Source organism: Mus caroli, chromosome 9, assembly GCF_900094665.2.
Source record: "Mus caroli chromosome 9, CAROLI_EIJ_v1.1, whole genome shotgun sequence".
Taxonomy (NCBI): Eukaryota; Metazoa; Chordata; class Mammalia; order Rodentia; family Muridae; genus Mus; species Mus caroli.
The window spans coordinates 46,285,459-46,295,952 of NC_034578.1; the positions used below are offsets into that span (position 1 = coordinate 46,285,459).

The 10,494-nt window shown below is 47.2% G+C and overlaps 1 protein-coding gene across 2 annotated transcripts in view; it reads right to left on the bottom strand.

Moving 5' to 3' along the window:
* Positions 1 to 9,404, bottom strand: part of Ankk1 (ankyrin repeat and kinase domain containing 1) — an 11,794-nt gene extending 2,390 nt beyond the window's left edge. The window contains exons 1-7 of one of the 2 annotated variants that reach the window (XM_021172150.1): positions 9,160 to 9,404; positions 4,017 to 4,311; positions 2,671 to 2,822; positions 2,329 to 2,378; positions 1,704 to 1,859; positions 968 to 1,086; positions 367 to 403 (exon numbers count right to left, since the gene is read on the bottom strand). In XM_021172150.1, coding sequence (XP_021027809.1) covers positions 367 to 403; positions 968 to 1,086; positions 1,704 to 1,859; positions 2,329 to 2,378; positions 2,671 to 2,822; positions 4,017 to 4,311; positions 9,160 to 9,344 — 994 coding nt within the window. In that variant the 5' untranslated portion in view covers positions 9,345 to 9,404. The remainder of the gene's footprint in view (positions 1 to 366; positions 404 to 967; positions 1,087 to 1,703; positions 1,860 to 2,328; positions 2,379 to 2,670; positions 2,823 to 4,016; positions 4,312 to 9,159) is intronic. The other variant, XM_021172149.1, reaches the window with a different exon arrangement.
* Between the last annotated feature and the right edge of the window lie 1,090 nt (positions 9,405 to 10,494).

The window sequence follows — 10,494 nt, forward strand, 5'->3', positions numbered from 1 at the left end:
CTCCTCTTCTCTTCTCTTCTCTTCTCTTCTCTTCTCTTCTCTTCTCTTCTCTTCTCTTCTCTTCTCTTCTCTTCTCTTCTCTTCTCTTCTCTTCTCTTTTCTCTTCTTTCAAATAAGTGTAACAAAAAGACAGTACTCAGAGCCAGTGTTCTATCTCTCAGGGCAGACACAGGGAGACTACTCTCTTAAGAGAACAACCATGAAGGGGAAACTGACCCAGAACTCCAAGAGTCTGGGTTTTTCTGAGCCACCCCTTATGTGTAAAGCCTGAGAGAGAGGGGGGACAAGGAAAATGAGTTAGGAGAATGGATTACATCCTTTCATCCATGTGGAGTCTTCGGTCCCTTCTCAGCACTACAGACTCACCACTGTCTGCAATCTCCTGGTTGACCTCCTTGCTGACCTGCAAAGTAATGTGCAGGGTGGATCATCAGAGATCAGCTCTGGTCCTCCCTGCCCTTCCTCCTTCCAAATTGACATCCTGCCCTTCCTGGGAGATCTTCCTATACCTCTGCCCCACCAGTACATGTACAGAAGAAATCACTAAGCAGAGGAGTTCTGAGGCTTTGCCTTCATTTAGAGACTTCAAGGTAGATCTCTGGAACCCCTGATAGTCCCTGCCAGTTCCCATATCAGAGTAGAAACAGGAGACTTGAAGAATGATGTTGACATCCAACTGTGACAGCTTAGGATAAGGTCCTTCCCAGGGACTCTGAGCCATAGCACCCATGGCCTTTAGAGAACAGTTGGGTAAATAAGGGAAGGTTTCTTCCCCTATGGATACTGGAGACTTCCAGCTAGTCTCCCTGGATTAGAAAGTATGGGCTAGCTTCGCTTATGGTTCCCACACCACCCTGAGCAATCAAGTGGCCTTTGTATATTCACTCTCAGGCTATCGAGAGACCATAGATGTCACACAGTGGCTTCCAGTATCCCCACAGTGACGCGCCTAGCCTGTCAAATCCACCTTGTGGGGCTGGCTCAGCGATGGCTTGCAAGACACCTTCCGGGTCAGGGCTTCACACCCAGGGTCTGTCACGGGGCTCTGGAACAGGGACAGTAGCATGTCTGTCTCGATGGTCACATCTGCTCCACAAGAAGTAAGGGTAGGGGAAATAGGAAACAGACAAGCTCAATGGTACTTACTACATTTCAGATATTCTGATGTTTCTCATATTCCCTTAAACACATTCCTAGGTTTATGTGCGTTTCCATTTGCCCACAATGACACTGGAAACTGAGCCCACTCTTGACATAGCTGGGGTACACTTGACAACTTGGTGACCCTCTGAAGGTAAGCCTTTTTTCACAGAAAAAGAAGGCAAGGATCTCTAAGATGTTCACCCCTCTGCGTGTTAACCCTAGAGGATCAAATAGCCTCATTCCACTCAACCTATGACTTTATAGATTCTACAGTATTGAAAGTCCCCGGAGACAGCTATAGAGCTCAGTGGCAGGACTGGGTCAGATGCTATGGTTTCTACTTGCTGACTCTACCTCCCTTAGGCACACAGAGAACACTGTCTAACAAAGTCTATCCTCAGCTGTGTAGCTCAGAGAACCTGTCTCCCAGCCCCACCCTGAAGATGTCTTATATATCATTTTGAGCTCTAATGCCAAGGGTGTCTCTGCATGTGTCTCAGGAGAAGGTTGTCTTTGTCTCTCCCCTTCTAGTTCCTGGGTAGGGAGTAGTGAGCAGATACTTAGGAAGCATGGCCTCTTCTTAGGGTCTTGGTCCCAACAGCGCTTCATCAGGTTCACCATTTGATGTACCTCCTCTGGCCACTCAGCAGAGACATCCTGCAAGGAGGGCCTCATGCCTGCAGCTACCCGGATGATAATAGTCATCATATTGAGCCCTGTAAGAGAAGGGTCAGGTAGTGTGGTCATATGACTGGCAAGTGGGTGGAAGCTGGGAGGATCCTAACAGGATAGGAATGCAGTGGGTGTCCTATACATGTTCAGTGAGTAGACAGTTGAGTCTAGGACCTAGCTGAGGCTCCAACTGAGCAGCTTTGTCACCGGTCCAGTTCTAGCAAAGACTCAAGATGATTCCTGCATCCTTTCTCTGTGCAAAGGCAGAAGAAGAGACAAACAGGCCCAGAGAAAGGCTTTGGCCTTCCACACTGTAAAGTGTAGTGGCTTGAGTGTTAATGTCTTGAAGCGAGGTCAAGGCTGATGCTTGCTCACTATTTCAGAAGTTTTAGCACTTGGGGACAGAGGGAGCAGAGTAAGGTGGAAATCCATAAGAGCTCATACTGCGGTTCACACATTGTCCTGTGTTCTCCAACCTCAACCTCCCATAGGTGTAGACCATGATCATGTTACCTGCATAGGGTTTCTTCTGAGTGAGAATCTCCCAGATGACAATTGCAAAGCTGCAGTGGGGAATATAGTAGCAGAGAGACTTAGTCTAGTATCCATGATCCCTAGCCAGGGGCACCCCACAGTCTCCTTGGTCTAGTAGCCATAATTTTTAGCCATGAGGCCCCACAGTCTCTACAATCCCAGGTAAAGTGTCTCCAGGTCCCCCTCATCTTTCCCAGGCCTGGGGTTCATCAACACTTGGAGGAACCAGGCTCAGTCCTTATTCTACCCTGCCTGTTAGCAGTAGGGATCCAGCCAGGGTAGCAACCTGCCACATGACACAGAACCCAGCTGCCCACTCACCTGTACACATCATATTCAGGCCCCGGAGCCTTGCTATTCTCCAGGAACATTTCAGGAGGGATGTAGCTGAGTGTCCCCCTCAGAGCTGATCTCTCAATGTACTGCTTCTGGGTTGACTGCTCCATCCACTTGGACAGGCCAAAATCTGAAATCTGGGAGAAAGCAGGACAGATGTCAAGGACAAGGCTGCAACAGACACCTTCTAGAAGCCATCTGTGGCCCACTTCCCACTCACTGCCACTGTCAGTATATCCTGTTTTAATATAGGACATGTGGTTTTCAACTTCACTGGCTCTCAACTCTACTGACCACTACCTAGATGATCTTGAATTGGTCATTCATGTTCACAGACCTCGGTTTTCTCATCTGTAGGCTGGGAATCTATACATCTTCAATCCTTGTTCTTCACATTTCCATGAATCCTGAAACACTCACACCAATCTGTTTATCCTCTGCTTCTAGCCTGTCAGACTGTCATCCATTAGGGAACAATGAGATCAGGTATTGAGATACCTCTGTAAATCCCATACTCTCATGATGGCTCTGTAGTCACATAGCATATACATATGCATTAAAAACATATCTCACTCATGCTTGAGACCTCTTACCTGCTGCCTCTACAACTTTGCATAAGCTGAAAAACAAGTTTTGTAGAATGCCCATATACATTGCAACTAGGGTCAGAAAATGAAGACCCAAAGGTGTAACTAGAGGATATAAGAGGCCCTGATAGGGAGATCAAGAAAGGTCTCCCCAAGGAGGTGACGATTAATTGGGCTGAGACATGATTAGGACTTTGCTAGATGAAGAGAGGGTGGGGGAAGAAAATGTACAAAGGTATCGATGGCATAAAAAATATTATTGAAGGTTTGAGCGCTGAAGCAAAAGGCCATCACCACTTACTAAAAATCTCCTTTATACACATTCCTTCCTCAGACAAAGAACATGAGGGGAAGAGGTTATTCTATCAGTTTTAGAAGTGTGGCCCAGCAGGCGGATTTCTGAGTTTGAGGCCAGCTTGGTCTACAAAGTGAGTTCCAGGACATCCATGGCTACACAGAGAAATCCTGTTTTTAAAAACAAAACAACAATAACAACAACAACAAACAAAACAAACAAACAAACAAACAAAAGAAGTGTGGCCCAGAGAGCATTGTGGACATCACAGCTCCTGTCTCCTGTCCCAAAGTTGTCTACTCATCCATCTCTGTTTCAGACTTAACCCCTGTGTTCACTATTTATTCAAACAAAGAAAAATGACTCAAGTTCTTGGCTGGTTCAATGATTGGAACATAGACAATCCTGCTATATGGAAGAGGTCTAGCGTACATCGTTAGGGCCCTCACCTTGACATGCATGTTGTTGTCCAGCAGGATGTTGCCTGGCTTAAGGTCCAGGTGGAGCAGGGGTGGCTTAATGCTGTGGAGGAAGTTCATGGCCAAGCTGGTCTCGTGGATGATGCGGAGTTTGAGTGGCCAGCAGAGGCTGTGGGTAGGTAGTGTCTTCTCCAGGGAACCACTGGCCATGAACTCCATCACAATGCCCAGGGGCTGCTTACAGACCCCATAGATGGACACGATGTGTTGAAACTTAATCTTCTCCATTTTGACTGCTTCTTCAAAGAGGCAACTCACCTCAGAGCTGTGGAGAGCCAGGAATGAGATGGAGGAAGAGGGAACAGGAATTACCAGGGCATGTGGCAAAATGCACGAATGCAGCATGCTACAAGCTAACTAGGCCCAGAGAAACCTCAGGAGCTCCCAAGATAGTGGAAGAAATGTGAGAGGCGTGTAAGAGTGTCAGCAGGCAGCCAGGCCTGGGGTTCAAGCAGTTATCCATGAAAGGGTGAGATGTTTGCAGGCTTGGGTGTCTATCTATTCTGCAGAGCCATTCACAAAACGAACACAACCTACCATTTATCCTGCCCACTTGCTTACATGTTCATCTTCCCTAGCAGCTGCTTTCAAACCCTTGGAAGACCAGAATTATGCTTCCTGATTCTATTTTAAAATAGCATCTGTTACCATTTTGATTATGAAAATAATATATGCACCTTGTAGAAAACCTAGGAGATGCAGACAGCTATAAAAAAGAGAGAGAGAGAGAGAGAGAAACCTTGCAGAGTTGGCCTTGGCAAACATTTTAGTGTGTTCTTTTATGACGTTTTTCCAGGAGTCTCTCTTTTTCTATGTTCTATCACTTGCCTGCACTGTTTTTCTCCTGAAGCACGGTCTTTAATGGAAAGTAGAGTAGTCTGTGTTATGGATGAACTATAATTAGTACTCTTTGCCTCCCCCCCACACACACACACATTGCCATGCACTGCACAATACATCTTTGTGAGAATGAACTGAAATCAGGACCGAAGGGGAAGCCCGTAAAAGACACACGGCAGGTCCTCTTGCTCATTGCACTGTGTGTGCCCACAGAACTGTAAATATGCAAATTGCAAGAGACTGGGGATTGAGGGGATAGGGATTAAGGAGGAATGACATTTTAAAAAGCTGTGTTAATGCTGCAGTGGGGTGATCCTGACACGTGCTCTCAGGGTCACCCTGGGAAACTCGTCATGGGGTCTGGCCTCTAGGAACAGCTACCACTCTCCAGACATCTGAGAAGCTGGCGACTGCAGGGCTAGCCTCCTCTATCCCTTCTCTGCTATACCAGACAGCTCTGGGGTGTTTTCACTGTCCACTCTCTCTTTCTTGGGTGTATAGAAAATAAAATAATGTCGGCCCTGAGGCAGACAAATTACTGGGACTTTAGGTAACGCTGTGCTGCCCTCACGGTTTAGTTCTTCCACTTGAGGATTCTCTGAGCCTCAGTTTGAACCTGCAGAATGGGAATAATAGTAACTGCTCCACACAGCTCCCAGCCACATCAACTTCTTTGGTAGGTTTCTGTCTCTCTGGCCTCGGCTTCCATTGCCCCAGCAGACAGTTCCAACAACTTTTCTCTTATTATGGTCATGTCCACTTTCTCCTGCATCTCTCCTGCAGTCTCTGTGCTCTCCTTCTCTGTCTCCTTGCCTAATTTAGAATGCTTGGATCTTGTGCTCATCTCAGATGCTCTACTCATCCTACCCTGTATCCTACTTTCTCTGCTCACCATCACCATCTCCAATCAGACATTTGGTGCTTTGAATCTGCACATGTCAGAAGCTTGTCTCTCAGTCTCCCCATAAGACTGTCTTCTCCTTTAGCCTTATGCATCTCAGCCAGTATGCTTCCCATCCTCCAGGCCCCATACCGGTCCTGGATTCATCTTTATCTCATTCTCACCACCAACTCCATCACTGACATTCAGCAAGTATCTGGCTACTTCTGTCCACCTCTGCCATTTACCCTTTACCTCTGAACCCAAGCCTCCTAAATGGCCTTTCTGCTGTTGCCCCAAATACTTTTAAATATTAAATGTACATAGTAGGGAATAGAGAGATGGTTTCTCAATTAAGCATGCATACTTTCTTACAGGGTATCCAAGTTCTGATTCTAGCATCCACGTGAAGTGGCTCACAATCACGTGAAACTCTAGATCCAGGTGGGTCTGGTGCCTGCTCTGATCCAGGTGGGTGGGTCTGTGCATCTGGTGGCCTTCTTCTCCCTCAGCATTGAAAACAAGGGTCTCTTAAATCCTGACAAAGGTCCTTGTAATCTCCTCACCCTCACCCCGTCAACACTCTCTGATCTCATCACTTCCTAACCCATCCCTCTCTCTCTCTCTGCCCATGTGCAGAGTGTGTTGCCACTCCAAGAACTCTGCATGTGTTGTCTCCTCTGCCAAGACACCTTCTCTCACAGAACCACATAGCCTGCTCATTCATCTGCTCCAAAGACAACTTGGGTTGTCTTAATTAGTGAGTATTTCAGAAACAAGCCTGTATAATTGGCAACACAACCTCAACTCTATTCCTTCCGACGCCCACACATGCAGATGGCCCACAGATTAATATTTCTAGATCAAATGTATTCTTAGGAGATCCCACTACTCAATTCTCCTTATTCTTAACCAGCTGAGAAAATGTCTAGTAGCCCTTACGGCTATAAATAGAAACTGTACTTGCTCAATTGCTCGTTGTTTCCTTCATTAGAATCTAAGCCCCGTGAGGGCAGGGCCTCAAACATTCAGTTTGGGTTTAGAACCTAAAACACACAGCATGTGAATATTAATTGTAGCATATGCTTACCCTTGTAAACTCTTTTTGATTGAAGGCTCTCTTTTGCTTAGCGTATGTGAACTTCCACAAACCTGGTCTTTTTTTTCTACCAAGGCCATCATTCAACAAATATCCATTTGATAATAACTATGTGCCAAACACTAGTCGGACTGAAGTTCCCATTGTCATCGAGTGACATCCTGGTGGGTCCTGTCTTCCTCTGGCATTCCAGGAAGTGTGTAGACCTCAGCAGCCTTCTTTGGTTTGCCTCCCACAGTCAACTAGCACAAGGCCATGTCACTCCTCAACACCATTCCTTTCCCTCTATCTCTACTACCAGCACTACATTCTGGGTCTCCATCATCGCTGGCCTGAAGATTTAAGTCTCTTAACAAGGACAGCATCCATTCTCCCATCTAGTCCATTCCCTAAACTGCACATCTGGTTGATTCCTGTCCACACTTGTTGAGCAGCCCGGTTGCAAACCCTTCAGTGGCTTTCCCCTGCTCCTTCACATTGTCAGTTCTAGCTGCAAGGCCTTTTTCTTATCTCTTCACACACCATGCCCCTCCTTCACAGGGCCTTTATATGTCCCATTCGTGCAAACTTTCTCCTCACCTACTTAAGTCACACTCTTTCTTCACATTTTAGCTCCAGGGTAACTTTCTCAGGGGGAGGTTTTCTGATCTCAGGCAAACCTTTGTCAGGAAGAGCTCAGAGGACTACACACGATTTGTTTCCTGCCTGTGTCACAGGAGTGCATTCAGATTGTGCTTAACATCTTTCCTCTGAGCTGCAAGATCCATAGAGTGGTAACATGTCTGCTTCACTCATTATTTCCTCCCAGGGGCCATTATTGTGCTTTGCACTTAGTAAAGAGCAATTATTCTTCATCAAGTGGATGGATGGATGGATGGATGGATGGATGGATGGATGGATGGATGGATGGATGGATGGGGGAGCTAATAAAGCAATAATCACAAAGCTCCAAAGACAGCCATCCACAATAACATCCACTAGCTACACTCAACGAATTCCTCAATACTCAATGAGTCTTAAGAGCTAGGGAAGGAAAGCTGGCTGTAGTTTTTAATCACAATCACAGACAGGCAGGTCAACACCATCCACTTTCTCATGCTATTTGTTAAAAACATATTTCCTTGTGTGCATGTGTGTGTGAATGCACATGTGTCACCATTCATGTGTGTGTGTGTGTGTGTGTGTGTGTGTGTGTGTGTAAGTCACAGGATAACTTGCAGGAGCCCATTCTCTCCTTCTACCATGTGGGTCCTGGGGGTCAAACTCAGGTCATCTAGCTTGGCAGCCAATGCCTTTATTTGCTGAGTCAGCTCACCAGCTTTCCTTGCATTCTTTATTTCAAAGACTATACATGGTTTGGATAAACCTAACATTCCAGAGCTAAGAGTCCTCTAGGCAGAGAAAAGAACTAATGCAAAAGCTTCTCTTGTGTGTGTGTGTGTGTGTGTGTGTGTGTGTGTGTGTGTGTGTGATCAAATCACAGTAAACACAATAAATAACATCTAAGTAAGCACCATTGTGTGTCCAGTTGATGCCCCAAGAGGTGCTATGGCACACATGTTTTCATACTCAGGCCTAACATCTCGGAATGTCTCATTCCTGGCTGTAAGAGGAAGCACATAGCAGGAACACACAACACACAATAAGGCCAGAGGTGCTAACAAAGAAGAGGCTGTAGCATAAACTCTGACAGCCAGGATCTAAAGCAGACAGATAGCATGGGTGATGGACTTGACTTCCCAGCAGGACTTACGTTAACTGGCAAGTGACCTGGGCTCTGCCACAGTTAATCCCCTGTGGAAGGCCAGCAGTGTGGCATCAGCTTCCTGTTGGTTTCTACTGGGGCAACGTCTAGCCTCGCAGCCCCTTTAGCCTACAGTTGGTGGCATGGAAAAAGAGAAGGTGACACATTACAGGTCACTGAGCCAAGTGTCACATTTCTTGGAAAGCTCAATGCTACCCTGAAAAGATGGAGTAAAGAGCAGTGTCCAAGCTTCATTATATATCCAGAAGGAGGCAAAGTAAGGTTGAGAGGCCAGGCCAACAAAGGAAATTTTGCAAGTCAATTCCTACTCACGGTTGACTTCTTAGGATGCCAACAAGCACGCATTGTTTGCCTATTTATTTCAGGTTCAGAGAAAGAACCTCTTCTGAGGAAATTCAGATCACAGGGCTCATTTAAAAGCACCTGGACAGTAAACCCCAACCCCAGTTTATCCCTTTCCTCTGAGCTCCCTAGGCCAAAAACTTGTTCTACCTCAGTCTCTGCTCTGTGGAAGTGGGCCATCAGCTACCTGGTGGTTTCCTTCCGGAGGCACGGGGAGCACTTGATGGCATACTGAGTCCTCCAGCGCTTGTGCCTCGCCTGGAACACCTTGCTGAAGCCACCACTGGCTACTAGGTGCCATTCTTCCTCAAAATCATCACTCTTGAAGACGGTGAGGCTGCCCAGCTGCTGCTCCAAGGGACCGACTGCCATGGGGTTCAGAAGCCTCCTGGCTCTGTGTGGCACTATATACTCCCCTGTGCTTCTGCACCTCACCTTATTCTGGCAGCAAGCTGGGTGGCTCCAAGAGCCTCTGCTTCCTGCTCTTCAGGTCTGGGAGGGTGGGAATGATGAGGTGAGCCAGTCCTCCCTCCTTCTTCTTCTGCCAAGGTGCGGAAACCCAGCCAGCCCAGAGCCCGAGGCTGCAGAAGGGAGGAAAAGACCTGGTCCTGGAAGAGGGCATGCCCCTCTCAGGTAGCTTTTTCTTCCTCAGTCCCAGCTAGCTCAGCCTAGCAGAGTTAGGGAGGGCCAGAGCTGTGCTTGCAGCTGGAAGTCAGATCACAGCAGGAGAGGCTGGCCTGGCATTGTGGCCCAATGTTAAGTGGGAGCAGGCTGATTCGTATCTTCCTGCTACCCCTCCACAGAGAACTTGAGCATGGGGCAAATGGCAGCATTTGCCTATAGCAACTATAGTGCATGTGTTCTTTAGTCATGCCGGACAATGTCTTTGGGTGAACTCTAGAAAATGTCAGCATTCCTGAGTATATGGTCACAAAGGTTGAGCACCCACGCGCCCCCTAGAGTCAGTGCAGTGACCCGGCAGTTCTGTCATAGCTGAAAGCCAATGGAGACTTTCTTTAAACCAGGACAAGTTATTTGCATAAAGGGAAGTTCCCCAGTCTGTCTCCGTTTTCCACTCTGCAAACGTGTTTCAGAAGGCTTGTTGGGCATGTTCTGACAGGCTCCAACGTCAGCTTGGATGCTGAGGGGATGACTGGTCACTGTAAAGGAATGAATGCATTCACCAAGCTAAGGCAGATGCTCCATAGTGAGGAGAAAAGGAGAAGAAGAGAGGGGAGGAGCAGGGGAGGAGAAGGGAGGGGAGAAGCAGGGGAGGAGAGAAGAGGGGAGGGGAGGGGAACAGCCAAAAACGTGAAAGAAACAAAACTGTTAAAGACTTTAAAATGGAACNGGGGAGGGGAGGAGATGTGTTCTACTGATCTTGAGCTCATATGGAAACAAGGCTGACCTTGAACTCATGACCCCCTTGCCTCTGTCTCCCAAGCATTGAGATTGTACCTCCAATCATTGCATCTGACCCTATAAGGAAACGTTTCTGGCCTAGGGTAAGGCAGAAGCAACA